The 20928-nt window shown below is 40.2% G+C and overlaps 1 protein-coding gene across 1 annotated transcript in view; it reads left to right on the forward strand.

The window, feature by feature from the left end:
* adgrl3.1 (adhesion G protein-coupled receptor L3.1) overlaps positions 1 to 20928 on the forward strand; it is a 174270-nt gene that overhangs the window by 92593 nt on the left and 60749 nt on the right. Inside the window, exons 8-9 of the mRNA XM_089005759.1 lie at positions 19143 to 19550; positions 19952 to 20055. Of these exons, the coding sequence (XP_088861885.1) occupies positions 19143 to 19550; positions 19952 to 20055 (512 nt within the window). The remainder of the gene's footprint in view (positions 1 to 19142; positions 19551 to 19951; positions 20056 to 20928) is intronic.

Here is a 20928-nt window from a genome sequence, read left to right on the forward strand (position 1 = left end):
CACATAAGTGCGTAAGCCTGAGGCCATAAGTGCTATTTCCTAAGTTTAATCTTCTTTCAACCCTTTCAATGGAGTCTTCAAACAGTCTGGCTGTGTGTCTTATTAAATGTTGTCTGAATTAACACATGCACTTACATGCCGTTTAGGCGGGTCCGAAGAGCAAATTACAGAGAAAAGCGGCATCAAACTTGGTTTATACCGATCAGCGATCGTATGCATCACGGGTGTGTAATGTAGTTATCCTATTCCAATCCTATTCATGATTGCGCATACATGTTTATCGGTGTACGCTTGAGTGTGATTATTGTCATAATGGAGCTCTGAGTGTGTCAGGAGGCTCGAAAGAGGAGATCAATGGGGATTCAATGCAGAGAATGACCTCCAATGCACATCAACAAGCCAGACTGCTGACCAGCGAGAGATAAATACATACAATCAATGAGGCCTCGCAGCTTTACTCTGCTCCTCCCTGGATGCCATCAGTCAATGAAGAAAAGGAATAAATTAGCTAGCTCAACTGCATGAATTTCTCATTGCGAGGAAAATCAGGTGACAAGTAAGCCTCTTTGACAGAGTTCCCGCACAATTGCTGTAAAAGAGCTGTAACTCTCAATTCAACTCAATTTCATCTGTGGGGCATTAAAAAAAACACAAAAAACAAATAATAAACAATAATAAAAAACAGCTAAAATGCTTGCAGTAAATTAAAAAAAAAACGATCATAAAATATATTGTTATAGCTATTATGACCGATAAAAATAATAACAATAAATTATTCATTTTGCATTATGATGTATCTCCCTGACATAAAACCAGTTGATAACATTGAAACACTTCTCCAGTTCCTCTCTTCTTGGTCTTTAAATCAAACTGTCACAATCGTTTTTGGCCATCTCCTGGTCCGTCAGCAGTCTTGGTGCTCTCTACTATCTTTATGACTGCTTTATTTCCTGTATATGATAGTTGTCCATGTTAAGGGCTTTGTTACAGCTTCAGCTGGTGTTAAAGCGCTATATAAATCAATATGTATTGTATGGTATTATATTGTCTGTTGGTGCTCGTTATTTCCGTAGATTGGCATTTCAAAAGCAGGGCATTCCACTTTGTGGGAATGAAGATAGCCAATCCAAGCGATTCCAAGGGCGGAAACATAACGGACTGACTCCCTGAAGTCCGTGCAGGAGATTTATAAGGAACTGCAAGAACACCTCCATTTCTGGATGAAATTGGGGGTTGTGAAGTGGCCACTTGGATACACACACACACACGAGTTGTGCCGCAGGCAGGGTTGGTTTAAAACTATATTAAAGATGATAACAACAATGCATCAGTGGTGCACAATATCTGTCTGCCTTCGCCTGTATCAAATCTCCAAAAATCGCATTGCACCGCCAGCACAATAACTTGAACCTGGTTTTATCTTGTCTAATGTTTCGTCTACTTTCAATCAGCAAATTGTCAGGTGTTCCAGAGGCCTCCAAAAGAAAACACCCGCTTGTCCTTTGGAATGTCTTGCAAGGCAGAGCCGGTTCTGCCAAATTCTCAAACAGGATGAGGCAGACTTAACCTGGCAACAAAATTAAGATATGGCAGTCTTTTTTCTTGTCAAATGCGCCTATCTATAAAAATACAGCAATGTCTTTTTAGACACTCCGGATTCAGTCCCAGGTAGAATTTTTTTTCAGACACGTTTTTTAGTCTCACAGTCATGAAATTTACATTTCACAGCAGCAAAGTTATGGAAGAAGAAAGGAAATGAAGAAGTAGAAAAACAAAATAGTGGATGTGCTGTAAAGGCAGTCAAACTAACTAAATAATACGACACCACAGAAAAGACATTCAATCTTAAGCACTTTCTGTAGTATCATTATTGCATGAATGAAGCATTTCTAGATTAAAGAGGACAGGATCACAGCGTCTTTTTCACCAGTGGATCAGGGACGTCATGGTAAAATGTGCACGTCTGCTACAAGTTAAATGTTGAAAGCAAACACGAAGCTGTAGAATCAATAAACAAAAATAGACTGTCTCATATATCCTGTCCCACATAAATCAGCTTCAATTTCAAGCCACGAAAGTTCCACATACGCATTGATGCTCCTTTCTTCTCAGCGCGGGCTCCTCAAGCCGCTGAACAAAACGGGGTTGTGAAAATGCTGCCCATTACAGGGGCAAAAAAAACACAATCACCCCAGAGCCATCCAGCGATGAGAGTCAAATGTCACTGACATCCCTCCCAAATCAAAAACAGTGCTGCCGAAAAGGTGCAACCGCTCAGCACAGTCTCCTCCTCGATTAATGTTGTTTTAAGTTGTTCTTAGAGAAGTGACAGGAACATGATTAAATCCTCTACCGACCTGTATGAAGGTGTCGAGAGGCTGAATTCACTCGCGTTGAATATAGCGGCTGATGGTTGTTGGAAACAAATAACTACAGTTTTCCCACTGCCGTTTATTTGTTTGTTGGCAAACAACCTCACGTTCCCCATTGTGCTCCATCAAAGGAATGGTTCAAATCACCCATCCCAGTCCTCTTTCTCATTTGACTTTACTTTGCGTGCTGCCTCACATCTCCAAGATACATTCTACGCAGAGAGAAAGCCAGATATCTCTTGTGCGAAGCGAGGCAGTAGATCTTCGGAGTTGGAGGCGAAGGATCGTAAACAAGAGGGAAATACGTTCCAAGAAAGTGAGTTGGAGCTGCTGCAACAGGTCGTTGTCGGTCAAATAACAACTTCAACAAAGTGTTTTTTATCGACCACCGAGTAAAGTGGGATAATGCCGCAACAATGTGCACTGTCACACTCTATTTGGATCCACCAGGAAATTACTTATGTCATGACATACATACGTTTTCTCTCCTTCTGGTGGGGTTTGATGTATTTACTTTTTTTCTAATATTGTGAACATATAGTTGGAACCAGAATGTCCAAAATCCGGCCCAGGGTCCAAATGCGGCCCGTGACCAATTTTCAACCGGCCCGCTGCCTCAGTCATAAAATCAATAATGTCTTTCCCGCATAAAACGAATAATTTTGGGATTAGCGCTGTTACCTGCGTGTGCTAAGTGCTGCCATCTACAGGCTCAATTAGGAACTGAAAATGAGTATATGAGTAAATAATAATAATACAGTAAAGTCTCGTTATATCGATATTCAAGGGAGTCCGAAAAAATATCGATATAACCGGGACTATCGATATATCCGACCCTGTTTGCATGTAATTTTCTCCGTGCGTGCATAGAAATAGTATCGATATAACCGGGACTATCGATATATCCGATATCGATATAACGAGACTTTACTGTAATAATAATAATAATAATACATTTCATTTATAAGCACCTTTCAAATCCCTCAAGGTCAGTTTACAGTCACAGGATACGTTTTTCTGTGGGTGAGCAGCTGTAGCCACACTTGCCAGCGTTCACTCAACCCAGAAATAACTCAAATAGACAGAACACTAGCTAGATAGCTAATAGATAGCTAACTAGAGCTAATAGCTAGCTAGCTAGAGCTAATAGATAGTTAGCTAGAGCTAATAGACAGCTAATCGACAGCTAGCTAGAGCTAGAGCTAATAGATAGCTAAATGAGCCGGCCAATTTTCTAAAATGGTGACTAAAGGAGGAAAGTTGACTGTCAATGTAAATTCAATTTTGATATGCTTGTTTCAAATGACACAAAACATCTGCTTAAGATAGCTGAACTTAAAATAAAAAACACAGAATGGCTATTTAAATTAATTGCTGTTATATGTCAAAATTGTCCACCAAGATTGGCCCCCTATAGAATTTTAACACGCCTTTGCAAAAAGTTTAAACCCCTGGTCTAAGCGAAGACCACTCGAATGTACACTTTTTTTTGCATTCCTACATTCCCGTCCGTATTCAGGCCAGGAAGCAGGGCAAGAAAAAAAAGAGGCCATGTGAAGGTTTCCATGTCATGACTGATTTGGCTCCACTTTTGTCTTGCCTCGTATGGATTTCTTAGACATGTCAAACAAGACAAAACGTGTAGCCATGAAAGGAAAAGAAAAAAAGGCTTTTCTTTTAACAGTTGATAACTCGTTTCTGAAGGACGACTTTCAAATGCAACTTTTCAAATTATCGCCATCATAAAACAGACAAAAAGCACTTTGGAGAAGTGAAGGTTGAGATTTCTGATTGATTCATTAAAAGTATGAATTTATCCACCCTTTAATGGAGCAATCTTACACTCTTACTCACTTCAATCCATTTGGCGGCTCAATATTGTCAAGTTGACGTTCACCCTTTTCACTTTTTCAACAAACTTGAAACTTCATTGCTGGCAACCATTTTTGTTTCAGTCATTATCCAAGGGTGCATTTTGACCTGCTTTGCCAAAACAGACTTTTTGATGTTCTTTTGATGATGCGGGGAGGCTCGATACCTCAGTTTACAAACTTAATTGGTACCCAGAAAGTGTGTGTAAGGCGAAAAATTCATCTGCCAACATTTATTTCCTATAAGAAACAATTGAAAATCAGAATAATCCATTCCCAGGTCCACATAAAACATAATTTTATTGTATAATAAAGTCATTTTATTTACCTGTGTGATGGTCGTTGATGTAGTTGCCTCCAAATCAACAGACGTTTCTTCTATTGCCTGAGACCGTTGCTTAGACAACACAGAAACACCCTTAGCCACACGTAGCAATGGTTGACTTCGCATACTGGTACTGGGACGCTAAGTCACACAAACGTACACCTCGTTCGTGTTTTTCGATGATCTCCTTCTTCTGCTTCTTTTGTGTCCTCTTCGGCTACACTACAAACACTAGCCTAAGGTGGGGTCTTTTTTGGTCCTATAATTGCAAAAGTACTCCACTCGATAGCAAACCACATCTGCACACAACTGCAATTTTGATTGGATGATACTGGCTGTCAGTTGAAACAGGTAAACGCCCCTTTAAATGAGCCCGAGTGGTAAAAACAAACTACACTTCAGCTTGAATACACCTAGGATTCGCCTTTGTGGAGAGAAAAGGTTCTGATTCTAATTTGCAATGAAACAATACCATCGATGAAACAGTCGAATGTCAGTGACATTTTAACAAGCCCCATGTTAACGTTAGCATCAATATACTTCTGTGAGAAGTATGATGCATAGCAAGTGTGGAAGCTAATGAGCCGTGTGCAGGCTAGCTAGCAGTAACTTTGCGTATGGAGCCGGCAAATTGACTTTCATTCAGATCGTTCCGCTGGATTTTTACCAATGATGAGGAACGGAAAACCATTCATGTTAACGGTGAATATTATCACAAAGTTATTTTAAATGTAAATTCTGACATTTTGTTGAAAAGTGGCCGTGCGTGCGCCCGCTCGCGTGTTGTGGCTCACACCGAAAAACATTTCTCAATATTTTACTTTTATGGCTCTCTTCGTCAAAAAGGTTCCCGACCCCTGTGATATGTGATGATCAAGCTGTTTTGCTTTAAAAGTTGAAGATAATCCTTCATGAGAAGATCTCTTTTCGACCTCCAGAGGGGACATTCAAGATAAATTCACTAAATGTTTGAATGGAGAAATTCAATGTGAGGCCATCTATGTGTTTGCACTTCAATTGATTCCCATTTTTAACAATTATATTAATATTATATCAGAATCAGAATCATCTTTATTGCCAAGTATGTAGAACACACAAGGAATTTGTTTCCGGTAGAACACGCTGCACTAGTATCGTCGTCAAAAAAACTGCTAAGTGGCACTATACAGTTCCATTTTGGCTACTGTTGAAGAGTTCAAAAAGTTAATGGCGAGGGGGAAGAAGCTGTTTAAATGTCTGCTGGATTTGGTGCGCATGGATCGGTAGCGCCTGCCTAAGGGGAGTAGCTGGAAAAGGTGGTGGGCAGGGTGCGGAGGGTCCAGTAGGATTTTCCGCGCCCTTGTTTGGATTCTTGCAGTGTGCAAGATATTACAAAATATCCTGTGGCTGTAAAGTGTCCTTGAGAGTTTTGAAAGACGCCTATAAATGAAATGTATTATTATTATTATTATTATTATTATTATTATTAGTCAACTTACCAGTCCTCCTAATTACCTAAGTTGAAGTGAATTTTTCCAAAATATGATCAGTTTCGTCTTCAGAAGCATGAACAAATCACTCAAAAGAGACCATTTGACTGAATTTATTGGATAGACAACAGAGAAAAAATAATGCTAAATCATCTTGCGTACGAGCTGCCTCAGTCTATATTTTTTTCCAGAGTGAGTGTGCCTGCAATAAAATATAAATGATATAAAAGTCACTTATTCAGAATGAAAAATAATAAATGATGTATTCCACACATTTTAAATAATTGACAGCATTACCAACTGAATGCTCTACACATCTCACCAACCTTCCATTGTGTTTGACTTTTGTCACAAGGTTTCTGCTCGCTTGAAGAAAACTTTTCAATTGTTTTGCTAAGTCTTACTTTGTTGTATGTTGTTTCCACTAGGAAAAGTACGAGTGAGTCTTTAAAATTCTCATCAATATTCAACCAGCTTACCTCCGATACAGCAGCACAGTTTGGAGAAGAAGAAAAAAAAAACACTCTTGTAATGTTTCCTTCAAGAATCAGACTTTGAATATCACAGGCGAGAAATGTTTTCAGGCTAAGTAAAAGCTGACATATAAATACCCCCATGTAATGCACCACATTGACACAGTAGGCAGTGGAAATTTGGCTGTTTGAAATGCATATAGATTTTTTTTCTCTTGGCACCTGAGAAGAAAGTAAACTGTGGCATGTTTTTTTTTCCCACGTCTATTTGTGTTTAGTCTTTGTCTGTTGAGTCCCCTGTTCTCTCACTCGTCATCGCGAACACAAACGCTCACAATGGCAGGAATCTTAACATTTCCCCTTCCCATATTCATACATCTTTCTTTTAGTCAGCCCTGTTTTTGTCTCACTTTGTGTCCTTATCTCCTACTTAATCTGCCCTCTTTTCCGGATCATATCGAAGCATCATTAGATGTATAGTATATACTATTGGAGCTATGGGCATGTCTGTCTTAAGTCAAAATCACTTGCCGAAATCTCCCGACCTGAATTCCTGAATATTCACATGCAAACTTCACGACTGTTTATAGACTTGTTTCATCACGTCTTCTTACATGCATATTGTAGAGGCCGAGCCTACGCAACCAGCGTGGCGCAGATGAAACATTTGAATAATTTAACACATCCACTCTGCTATGCTTTGCTCTTTCTAAAGTTTTTTTTTCTCCTTTCTCCTCAACAAAGTCGCAAACGTAATTCATGTTGGGTCTGCATCCATTCCCAGATTTGTTTCGCTCGTTTTGCTGCATCCTGCTTTGCAGTGTTATGCTCATCATTTCTACTTAAGCTCGTGTGACAGCTAGAAGCCGCTTGCACAGTATGTGCATGCATTTAAAAAGGAAGGCAATAGGGGTGTGTGCCTGTGTGGCATATATAGACGGTATAGATTATGTCTATCTTTGGGGGTTTAGATTTGCGCTGATCTTCCTCGATGCTTCTTGATGAAGTCTTCGGATCAGCCTCAATGTGAAAAGCACATCCATAGGGAATTGGAGAAGCTTTCAACACACAAGCTCCAAACGTGTCCCCCCAAAAAATGTCCCTGCCACCCATTGTTCCTGCTTTCCCAGCCTCTGAGGACCTCCCTGTGCAGTATAGCTAGCGTGGCTAAACGCTGTCCTTCAATGTAGCAGATTTCTTTGTCACAAATCCTCACCTCCATGCCAAATTAGCAAGACCTTGAAAAAGTCTTGTTGTCACGAAAGGAGGACAAGGAGCTGAGCATGCGATGGACCAAGCAAGGAAAAAAAAAGACACTGTCGCTATGCTCATCGCTACGCTACTATGGAATGCAGAGTCGTGAAACAGCACAATAAATGCTTTCGTGGTATAGTACACTTTTCACAAATGACAGAAATTAATTACCGGTATGTTTCTGCATCAGTCAGCAAACAGGAGGCGCTACATAGTCAAATTTATATCAACCCATATTAATTATCACTATCAGCTACAGTGCTAAATTCTAAATTTGAGTTTGAATATTATAAATAAAACAATATGCCAAATCACCTGCTTATTCAGCAATGCACTGTTTGCTACACTGACTGATTTACTGACTTACATACCTATCTAATGACCCATACAGATTCCGTGTGCTGAAAGAGTGAGACCTCATCTTACGAACTTAATTGGTTCCCAGAAAGTGTGTGTAAGGCAAAAATTAATTTCCCATAGGAAACCATTAAAAATGAAAATAATCCGTTTCCAGGTCCCCATAAAACATACTTTTTTACTAAATAAGACTTAAAACTACACAAAATATACCTTATTTTATGTATAATAATGCTATTGTATTGTAATTAAAGAAATCAACTGTACTGTATATTAAAATCGTTTCATTTACCTTTGTGATGTTCGTTGATGTTGTTGGCTCTTGATGATATCGGAGTAAAGTTGCCATGCTTTCTCTGCGTTAATACCCTCACACACTGTCCCCTACTAGCTGCTTTTTGTTAATCCAAATCAACAGAAGTTTTTCAACCTCTTCTATTGCCTGAGACCATTGCTTAGACAACACAGAAACACCCTTAGCCACACATAACAATGGTCGATTTAGCATAATGTTACTTGGAAGTCACACAAACGCACACCTCTTACGTGTTTTTCCATGATCTCCTATTATATAATTTTCTTTTGTGTCCTCTTCGGCTTAACACTAGCCTGTAGTGGGGTCTTTTTCGGTCCATCCAGTATCCACCCCATAACAAACCACACTGAGTGCACTCAAAGAAAGTGGGTGTGGAAAACTAGCCCGGCAGCCACGGTGGCGCAGTTCGTCCGTGTGGTTTAGTGTTCTTCCGTCGAACACTAGTCCGCCAGCCATTGTGGCGCTCCCTGTGTTTTCTGAAAACTAGTTCGTATGCCAAGATTTTCACGAATTTAATGTTCGTAAGGCGAGAAGTGCATTAGCTAACGCGTTCGTAAGCCGAGGTATCACTGTACTTTGGTGAACATGTGACTATGAATTTCAATTATTATAAAGAATTTCATATCGATATTCAAGGGAGTCCGAAAAAATATCGATATAACCGGGACTATCGATATAGCCGACCCTGTTTGCATGTAATTTTCTCCGTGCGTGCATAGAAATAGTATCGATATAACCGGGACTATCGATATATCCGATATCGATATAACGAGACTTTACTGTATTATTATGAATTTCAAATACTGTTGGTGTCAATAAACTTTGTTTCTTCACCACTGTACCATAGCCTCATTACACTGTTGTACCAAGAGATGACCTCTGGAAACAATAAATAAATAAATTATCACACCAAAACCTCAGTATTTTGCATAAATGTTCAAATTGGCATATTCAATCACATCGTGCAATTCATTTTTGCCATCATGTTCATAAATGGTCATACAAGGGTGATCTCGACTTGGCCCTTCTCGCTACGCCGTCAGTTAGCGGAAATGTAAACGTTCACCTCCCAACCTCGAATGGCTGAGATCACAGTGCCCCATTTCCTTGGCAAGTCAAGCATGGAGTAGCTATTGTCTGAACCCTCAGACATTTATTTACTCCCTTCGCGTCCTTCTTCGTTCCTTCTTCGGTCTCCTCTGCTCTCTTGTCCTGTTCTACCTCTTCCCCATCTCTCCTCTCCTGCTGTCGTTTACTCCCCGCCACCCCTCTGCCCCTTCATTCCACCTCTCCTTCCTGATTGCAATCAGCCGGTAGGGATAAGCATGGCAGGAAATGTTGGAAACAAGCTTAAGTGGAGAGAATAACACCGTTTTATGGCTGGAGTGGAGAACCCTCTTTCACCACATCGCTGATTACGCTGAGCCTCAGCACACACCAGTTTGCGTGTGTGCTGGTGTGTCCTTGAGCTGCTCCTGCTAACTTCTTTTTCATCCAAAGTGTTATGTGTATGTGTGTGTGTGTGTGTGTGTGTGTGTGTGTGTGTGTGTGTGTGTGTGTGTGTGTGTGTGTGTGTGTGTGTGTGTGTGTGTGTGTGTGTGTGTGTGTGTGTGTGTTGGGGGGGGTACCTTTTAACGTGACAAATCATATTTTAAGGACATTTGTGAATCTTGTTAAATCTAAACTTTACCAACTTGCAAAGTGTGATATCTCAATCTGACACCTCAATACTGCTGCTCTCACTTCTCTCCTAAGGGGCTTTATGCCACACTCACTCTCCTTTCCTCATGTCTTCCACTTGCATTCATCGTTTCTCTCGCAGCTTTTTCACTTGCCGCCTCATCCTCTCCTCTACTAAACAGATTATGACACAGTCTCCTCACCAGAGACTTTGGTTTAGAGAGCCTGTAACACCTGTTCTTTGCCTGCGGTGTGTGTCCTTATCGATTGAAAGGACCCTGCCAGGCCGTCTGTGCGTGTTTGGCTTGCTCACCGCTTTTCCGTCTACCCAGCAGCCGGTTCCAAATTTGGCTGACTTATCCAGAACACCACCAGGGTGGAAGGGAAGCCCACAGTTTAGCAAGAACTGAATCCACATATATACAAGCATTACTCAAAACAAAACAAAAAAATACTGCTGACTACTATTGTTATTTTATTTATTGTTGTTAAAGTGCTATATAAATCAATATGTATTGTATTGTATATTTTTATTAACATCATGGGGACTATCAGCGAGGAATAAATATCCATTAATGTCGTCAACCGTATGAATTTTCACATTGCTTTCATAAAATTGTTGAAACAATCACATAACAGTGTGTCCAATCAATACTGTCGGTCCTAGCCAATCAAAAGGCAAGGTCAGCCGGGATCATGTCTAGTTGTTGAGTAACGATAAATCTTGATATAATATGTGTAGTTTGGAAAATGGAAGTGAAATTCATCCAACTTAGTGAAAACAGCATTAATTGAAAAGGGTGTTTAACTTGTTCATGCACAAATAATGCTAATCTTTAACCTGGTGGTTTGTCCAATGGAGCAACCAGCGTGGCTGAAAGGGTTTAAAAAATGCTAGTCGTCGAGATGAAAAGCCTTTCAGAAGTTGGTGTCAGAAATTGAAGAAGCCAGGTGATAGCTTCCACAGCCTGTGTTCAAGGAAGTTGGTGTTCGGCAGCAGCGCGGTGAAAGTGCTTGTTAGCCAAGAAAATAACCTCAACCACAAAGCTTTGATTCATGCTCTCAATCGTACCTTCCCGTGAAGTACATCTACCGCTGCTACAGCAACTTCAATGACTGACCGTGAACATCAACCCCCCCCCCCCCCCCTCACATTCAGAGCAAAACAGGATTGGCCATAGAAAATGGTGTCGCCTCTAGTCAAATTTTGCATTCAACTTTTCGAAGACAAAGAAGCATTTATGGAATTGTCAATATGAAATCAATGTACACTAAATATAACCCGGAAGACATTTTAAATGCAAAAAGTATACGGATGTTTAAAAAATGAAAAATCTTCTTTTCCTTTTGGCTTTTTCCTTCAGGGGTCGCCACAGCGAATCAGTGTCCTCCCTCTTCAGAGATTACATTCGCATGTTTGTTTTGGTCAAGCTTTTACGTCAGATGCCCTTCCTGACACAACCTTCTGTATTTATCTGGGCTTGGGACTGGCACAATAAGACACTGGCTTGTCTCCCCTTGTGGCTACAAAACAAGCAACGCTACGAACTTAATAAAGATGAAGATGCTTGATAAAACGCCACTGCACACCCAAACACAAAATGGTTATCGGCACAGCAACATTCAAATAAAGTAAAACTACTCACCATTTGATGGCAAATGCTCTGATCTTTCCGTGAAACAGGCATCTCTTTCTTTCATTTCAATGAATGATTAGTAAAAATAACCCTTGAAATTTCTTAATCTCGGTTGATACAAAAAACGAAAATGAATAATTAAGAAGTAAAGTGTATTCCGAATTTGAATTACATAAATTGGATGTATTACATGGAATGTGTGTGGAATCTTGCACACTGCAAGAATCCAAACTAGGGCGCGGAAAATCCTACTGGACCCTCCGCACCCTGCCCACCACCTTTTCCAGCTACTCCCCTCAGACAGGCGCTACCGATCCATGCGCACCAAATCCAGCAGACATTTAAACAGCTTCTTCCCCCAAGCCATTAACTCTTTGAACTCTTTCAACAGTAGCCAAAATGGAACTGTATAGTGCCACTTAGCAGTTTTTTTGACAACGATACTAGTGCAGCGTGTTCTACCGGAAACAAATTCCTTGTGTGTTCTACATACTTGGCAATAAAGATGATTCTGATTCTGATTCTGATTCTGATTACAATCAGAAACAGAATCAGAAAGCATTTAATAGTCCCACAATGGGGAAATTTGCAATCTACATCAGCAAAATCATAATAATAATGATAATACATTACATTTATAAGCGCCTTTCAAAACTCTCAAGGACACTTTACAGTCACAGGATATTTTTTCTGCGGCTACAATAAACAAGAAAACAAAATACATTTAGTCTCACCAGCCTTTTGAACACAACTTTAAACCACAGCTGACCTTGGCGTGCCATGTTTATGTACCTGAAAATCCTGTGCGGGCTGAATGTGTTTATAAAGCAAAATCAAATTCATGAAATAAATGTGCATACGAAATTAGTAGTTGAACTTGTCAAGACCTGCCAGCCATTTGGATGGAGGCTTTATTAGCTGAGGTGGCTTTCTATCTCAAATGTATCTCTGCTTTGAAGTGCTCTATTCTGTCTTATCAGCAAGCTGGAGCCACTCGCCACAAGCTGTGTACGTGTGTGTGTGTGTGTGTGTGTGTGTGTGTGTGTGTGTGTCTGCCAGGCCATAGGGACAGTGTGTTATCGCAGTATGCAGCCTGGTCCAATGTTTGTGCTGCCATGCAGCCTCGAATGCTTTGTGTCCTCCAGTTAGATTATCGTTTTGCCTTGGAAGCATCCCTCCCCACCCTTCAAGTGGGTCGTGTGTGCATGTGTGCGTGCGTGCGTGTGCGTGCGTGCGTGTGTGTGTGTGTGTGTGTGTGTGTGTGTGTGTGTGTGTGTGTGTGTGTGTGTGTGTGTGTGTGTGTGTGTGTGTGTGTGTGTGTGTGTGTGTGTGTGTGTCAGGGAGAGTACAAGAGAGGAAAACCAAAACTGTTTTAGGACACTGCTTATTGTAAAGCCTATAGCACCACTTCCCGAATGCATTTTTTTATTTTTTTTTTTTTGTAATCACTTCCTGTCTTTCTGCCTGTCTTTTCCTGATCATGTGGGAATTCGGCCGGACTTGTTTATTTTCTCTCTTGCTCTTTCTTCGACCCCCTTCGACCATTTGATGTTGATGATTTACGGGTCTTTTGTTTATTGAGTGAGAAGTCAACAATAGTACTCGAAGCTACGAGGTGAATCCATGCAGGCAGATAGTTGCATTGTTATAGCTGTATGGTGAAACTTCATTCATCAAAGATACTATACATACACACCAACAGCTTGTATGTCTACAATTTAGGGTACAGCATGTTTTTTTTTGTTCAACCAAGATGACTTTTAGCACTTTGGTGAGGTGACAAGTCTCCCATTGTGAACTGATTTGAAGCACTTGTTCAAAATGCTTGTTTTCTTGTTGGGTATAGCAGTAACATGCTACCAGTAAACATACTGCAGTCCGCTGCTCACATTATTACAATATAATACATGTTGTCTTATATAGCGCTTTAGCAACAGCTGAAGCTGCAACAAAGCGCTTAACATAGACAGGTGTCATATAGAGGAAACCAAGATCAAGTTGTAATCATGCTGAGTCAAATGCCAAAGAGTACAAGTGAGTTTTGAGAGAAATGTTCAGTGGCAGGTCATTCCAGAGAGTGGGACCAGCAACGGAAAAGGTTCGATCCCCTCTAAGCCTCCGATTAGTTTTTGGCACATCTAATAATGTCTGATCAGCAGACCTGAGGCGTCGGGAAGGTGTGTAGAGGTGAATGAGCTCGGAGAGTTAAAGAGGAGTGAGGCCATTTAAAGATTTGAAGATAATTATTGTTTCTCAGAACCAAACTTGGAGCCATCATCGTCTGTAGTTTGCATGCTTGTTTTCACCCTCAACTAAAAATGAATAAGGTTGATTTCCTTGTCAGTTTCATTGATTGATCAAAGATGCTGTCTACTGATATCAGGGGTAGTTTAGATGTAGAGAACAAATGTTGTCGTATTGTACCCCCAAAAAAAAAGTTCTGTTCTTGTACCTGCGGATAATGTATGGTGATTTTCATGATAGCTTGTTGTTGTATTGCCATCAAAACATTTTTCATTATGGAGCAAATAGCCCCGGGCGATAGATAAACATCACTTCCCAAGCTTTCAACTTTGCTTGAAAGTGTTTCTGCCGTGTTAATAGTCGATAAAAACAATTTCATCAAAAATAATTAGCGGACCATCTGAAGTTTCTGATCCTTTCCACATCATTTTACTTCGCTGTCACCGTCTCTTAAGTTTAATTAATTTCATTTTTGCGGGGCGTTTGAAAGGACTATTAATCTATGTGATATGAAGACATCTCATGTCATTTTTTCAATTTCTGAATGATTAAACTATATCAGTGATTTTCATCACACACGTTCTAAAACTAGTAATATCTAGGACTTTTGAAAACTAAAAGCACAAACATTGTTTTGTGCAGAGTATATAACTGAATTACCCTCAATGTAAAAAAAATATTGGCACACTCCTTGCAAAACTCATACTGTCCACATTTTTCCTAAATATTTACACAATTTCAATACTCTCTCACAGAAGAAAACTGTTTTAGTCAATGTAATCAGTTCACTTTGTTAAACTGGACATGGACAACAATGCAGGAAGTGGGAAGTGTGAGAAGAATGAAAATTAGAGGAAAGCCAAGGAAGAAAATATGGATTGAAGAATCAAGAGGGGGGAGGGGCAAAAAGGTGAGGAGGAATAAAAAGTCGAGGAAGAGTTACTGATGACATCGAGCTACAAGAGTGGATCATTTAATCAACCATGGAATGACCCAGAGAGATGACACCGTGTAGACTGATTCCCCCCACCATCCTCTTTCTCAATCGGTCCATGGCATGACTGTCTACACTGGGGGTGTTTTGATCTGAGGGGGAAAATAAATATTGTTTTTATTTTGATGTTACGGGGAAAAAAAAAGGCTGGCAATATTCTCACTTTAATCTCAGAATTCTGACTTTAAAGTCACAATTCTGAGAGTAAAGTCAGAACTCTCACTTTAAAGTTTGAATTCTGAGAATAAAGTCAGCATTCTGATTGATTTAAGTGACAATCTTGCCAACCTTCTTTTATTTAGTGGCCCTAATCCTCTTCCGTATGATATTTACCTTTAATGTAAAACAGATTCTTATCTTACAGACAGTGTATTGTCGGTGTTCAAATACCTGACATGTTTCAGCGTCTACTTCCGCCTTCGTCAGAGTGTCCAAAGATATTTACCTTTGTTTGAGTGGATGAAAATACGTCAAAATGGATCAGTTTTTGAACACCAAAACAAGCATCTTCCTTATCTCATGATTATATTGACTTGCTTATGTGATTTCATGATTCTGTTTTTCATTTCACGATTCTTATTGGGCTGACCTTGGTTTTCAGGTATTTCTGCTGTCATGGGGGGCTTTTTATCGAGCATCTTCATCTTTATTAAGTTCATAGATTTGCTTGTTCTGTAGCCACAAGGGGACACAAGCCAGTGTCTTATTGTCTATGTCCCAGGCCCGGATAAATACAGAGGGTTGTGTAAGGAAGGGCATCCGACGTAAAAGCATGGTCAAAACAAACATGCCAATCAAACCTCTGAAGATGGAGGACACGGATGGATTCGCTGCGGCGACCCCTGAAGGGAAAAGCCCAAAGGAAAACAAGTTGCTGTCATATGTGGAAATGTGTGTTGGTATGACAATGGCAATTCCTTGAATGAAACTTGAAATAAAATTAAAAAACATGAATAAAGAACAAAGTAAAATAAGAATACAGTCACATAATAGCAATTAAGAATAAATAAATAAATGCCAGCTCTTCCCATTTTGTGGGCATTGGCCTTCAAAGGCAGTGTGGTTCTCCGCTTGCATAATCTACAAACTGACATTCAGTAAACTCACAATAGTAATTGCGATTAAGCTAAATAATATAGACTCATTTTTTTAATGTCTTTATGTGTAACCGATCCTACACTGTTTCTATGTGGATATTTGTTATTTGAAGGAATAACACTTCTGAATGGCAATGGGTAATTACCATTAGCATGTCAATAGAATTTTACATTGACTTTAGCATCTGTTTTAAAAACAAAGCATGCCTTGTATTTAACGAGGCAATGTGTTTAATTATTTTGTCGCTTATTTTGTTTCATCGCAAAGTGTCATTAAACAACGTGTGCTTAGTGAGTGGCAGAATCACACGTGTATCACATTCTCACTGCACAATCAACAGGGTGAAAGGCTAAAATCAGAATAAAAATGATTATTCTTCTTCTATTCTTCATCGTTTTCCTTTTCTCTTCCTTTCATAACGTTGCTGCTGTGAATTAGGAATGTATCAATTGTGAGACTAATAATCTTAACTTAATTAAGATTCATTGTCCAGACCAAGAGGCATATATTGTCGAGACAGATAAATCATCATGGTGATCATTTGTATGTCATGCCTAACTCATTATTGACCAGGCAAATTGCCTCATGAGGACATTTTTCAATATAGGTGTCCTCAAGCCATGTAGTGAAGACATGGGTGCATGACATTGCAGTCCCAACAACGACAACCATTAAAAAAAAATAAAACCTTAAAGTCTCTGTAAGCTCTCAGTCGTAGAGGACTGAGAGCTTGGCTGACAGTCTTGAGTAATTCATGGCATTATTCACATCCCAAAAAGTTGTGTAGAAGGGACAAAAAAGGGTGTATTTTTTTGCCGAATAGAAATCAGGATCGGGACAATCAAAGTGTGAACGCCAAAGTTGCAAGTGAGCAATCACGTCAGAAAATGTCAGGTGGAAAAATGTCAAGAGAGCAGCAGAGGAAAAGAAAAGACAGAGATGCTGCGGCCCCTTGCCTATGATGCTCGCAGGCTTTTATGTTGCCTCAACCCTCACTGCCAGCCGTGTTTTCAGCCTTGTACTCAAATGACAGCAGTCATCACCCTCAGACATACACACGCGCACGCACAAACAACACACAACACACACACACACTCACACGCACACACTCATCTTTTTTTATCAAAGGCACACACGCACACACACACTCACACACAGACTGACAGCTCGTCCCTAGGCCACTGCTGACACACATGATTGATGGCAATGTTCCGTGGAGAATGCGTAAGGCAGGGCCAGCAATAATTCAGGAAAAGAGCAGCTCTGTTTAGGTTGAGAAACACTCCATTAAGTTATGGAGAGAATAAATATAGAGAATGTACAGTGGGATGTTTCACGGCTGTCAGTCAAAGAGGCGGGCGAAGGAAAATCACAGAAGCAAGAAGGTGGTTTTCATTAAAGTCCACAGTAAGGTTGAACTTTTGGTCACAATGAATAATATGGTCATCCACTCATTGCAAACACCCACAGAGATCGTTTTTTCTCATTCCACCTACTCTTTTATTCCTACCCAAAGGACTGTGCAAATATCGTTAAATCAATGATAACAAGCATTGGCATGAAAAGGTGACAGCATGACCTCGTGCAGATTTCTTTAAAAAAAAAAGCTCATTTAGCCGACTCATTACAACAGTAAACATGACAAGCAATCTCATATCGAGGTGCCAGGGGAGAGATTGAGAAGGGTGTGTGTGCTTTTTGTCTTGTTGGTTTTATTGTTGGTTTAGGGTCCAATCAAAGGATTGGTTTTTGACTCCCTTCCAATTCCACATAAGTCATATTTGTGGTATATCCTAGCATTTTTTTTTTTTTTTGTGATCGCCTGAACTCACCATTGTAGTTATCACCATCTACCATCACCTTCGTTTTAAAAATTACTCCTGGCATCCTGTCTGGCTTGCACATGTATCATAATACGCTTTTTATCAAAGTGAGATGTGAATTCAGCCCTGCCTGCAGCCTCGCAGGTGCTGGTCGTTTTAATCACTGGCACTTAAAAGGACACCCGGCACGACCATCCGGTGTCGGTTCATTGTTTGCTGTTTGTTGCATGCATTGTGTATGCTGTGCATGTGTTTGTTTAACCTTGGCGGACTTTTACTTTTGGTCTTCTTTTGATATTTATTTTTTCTGTTCAGATGATTTTGATGTTTTACATTTTGTTCCTGCTGACCTTTATTTTAATACAATTTGTCAAACAACCTCCTGCTCCCTCCTGCCTGCTTTTTGGGATCCGCACCCGCCATCACCACCTAGCAAAACGTGACACATTCAGGTTATGAAATGTAAAAAAAATACAAATAGCTTCCCAATAACTCACTAAAGGATTGTTTTTCAAAGCCTTTTTAATTAAAGATGTCAGGCGACTCTCTGCTTTGATCTCTTCGAAGGCAATGTGTAAATATTTCCCTTTATCTCACACACTGTAATGCAATATTGATCAGCACCATGCAGAGCTGGAGCTGCAAGTTCAGAGATAGAATGAGACCATATATATATATATATATATATATATATATATATATATATATATATATATATATATATATATATATATATATATATATATATATATATATATATATACAGTAAGGTCTCGTTATATCGATATCGGATATATCGATAGTCCCGGTTATATCGATACTATTTCTATGCACGCACGGAGAAAATTACATGCAAACAGGGTGGGATATATCGATAGTCCCGGTTATATTGATATTTTTTCGGACTCCCTTGAATATCGATATAACGAGACTTTACTGTATATGTAGAACCGTTCCATTAATCAGATGATCAGAATCATCTTTATTATTGCCAAGTATGTAGAGCACACAAGGAATTTGTCATCAGAAAAATTGAGGCACTATACAGTTTTATTTGGGTGACTGTTTAGAGAGGGAATGGCTTGGGATAAGAAGCTGTTTAAAAATCTGCTGGATTTGGTGCGCATGGATCGGTAAAATGGGTTGTGGATTTTATGATAGCACAATTAACTGGATGAGTTCAATCTCTTGGGTCTTTGGACTGAACTTTTGCTTTTACTCCTTCATAGACTTCCGCCCGCCCATGATCCCTCCTAACAGAGGAGGAGGGAGTGCAGCCGGAGGGAGCTCCTCATCCTCCACCAGTCGTTCTACTACCACTCGTGCTCCCCCCTACTTCACCACCCCACGTCCTCTCCTCACGACTTCACCAGGACAGCGTTACCGAACCACCACAACTGTACGCCAGCCTGTCATGAATCCGGCCGGCAGTTCGTCATCAGACAGCAATCAGATCCCAGACACTAACCGCAAAGCCCGGGAACACTACCCGCCCGTTCAGGTCCCCCCGGCGGCACCACATCCCCCGGCGTTGCCTCCCCAGGACTTCTGTAGTCCTAGAGTTACGGCTGATATTTCCTGGCCCCGTACCCAGCAAGGTCAACTCGCCAAGCAGCCATGCCCAGTTGGGACACTCGGTAAGGAACATCAGTGGATGATGTCACTGTGTGAAATCTTTTTATGTTCAAAGTGTCTTCTCTTGATTAAGACCAATGAGGATATTTGCACCCTTTTGGGAGAATGTTCCAAGGAAAATCATCAAGATGCAACAGTGTAGCTCCTCTTGGAGGTCAAGACAAAAAGTTTTGACAGGTGTTCAACATAGTAACAAGTGAAGTGTTTAATACTGTTGCTTATACAGCAGGTCCATTCATCACAGCATGCGTGAAATGTACCTCCATGGGGTACATTGTTCATGTGAATTTGCTTACATGACAACGGCCTCCCTCATGTTCCCCTATGGGTAGTACATGAGGTGTTCAAGTCTTACAGTGAATGTCAGAGCTGTCTCACCATATTAGTTTTCCTGCACTTGCAGGTGTGGCCACATACATGTGTATGGCTCATTTGGGCTACTGGGATCCGAAAGGCCCTGACCTCAGCAACTGCACTTCACCTTGGGTCAACCACATCATGCAGAAAGTAAGTGTGTGATATGATTATTATCATTATTTTTTTTCCTGCCTTTGTAAGGATGTACGGTATGATACTTTTCCCAGATAATCATTTCTCAAGCATTACTGTCCAATGACCACAGGGAGTGATGCATCCCACATGTATCAATCTCCATTTGTCAACTTAGCCACTAGAGACAGAAGATATTGTATATAGCTGTTGGGGAGTCCAGATATATCCAGGTTTTGTTCATGTTTCGCTCTCCAAGATGCCAATATTGTGTGAATACAGTGAGACGAAAAATGCTAGCAGCGAAACACAATAAACAAACGATGTTCGGAAAGGTATGATATTACCTTGCACCGTCCAAACACTGCTTCTCCGATCATTGACTTAGTCGGTAAACTATGAACATTAACCGTTTGCAGCAATGAGCCATCCAATCAAGATGCTGTGATTATGTGGTAATTTTATTCACAGCCACTCTGTTGTATTTGCATTTCGACTAGACATTGTTGTGACAATGTGGCAAGTAGCTTTCTGTTGGCTAGTAGAAGGAGCAACTTTGAAAAGCAGTCTAAAAATTTGGATAAGCATTGGAATATGAAATATCTAAATTGGACTAATGCAGTGGTTCTTAACCTGGATTCGATCGAACCCTAGGGCCTAGGGTTCGGTGAGTCTGTCTCAGGGGTTTGGTGGATGGTTAGTGGGCACAGTCATTGAAAGAAGGGTTCGATGAATGATCATATGAAACTGGTGGTGTTCGGTGTCTCCAACAAGATTAAGAACCACTATTAACCTGCTATATAGACTAGTTACGATAAACAACTTATATTGATACTTGGCCATAAAGAATGTTAAGATGATTGAGTGAAAATCTGCAATGTAACGTATTTA

Source organism: Hippocampus bargibanti, linkage group LG10 (assembly GCF_051943395.1).
Source record: "Hippocampus bargibanti isolate YZ-2025 linkage group LG10, ASM5194339v1, whole genome shotgun sequence".
NCBI classification, from domain to species: domain Eukaryota; kingdom Metazoa; phylum Chordata; class Actinopteri; order Syngnathiformes; family Syngnathidae; genus Hippocampus; species Hippocampus bargibanti.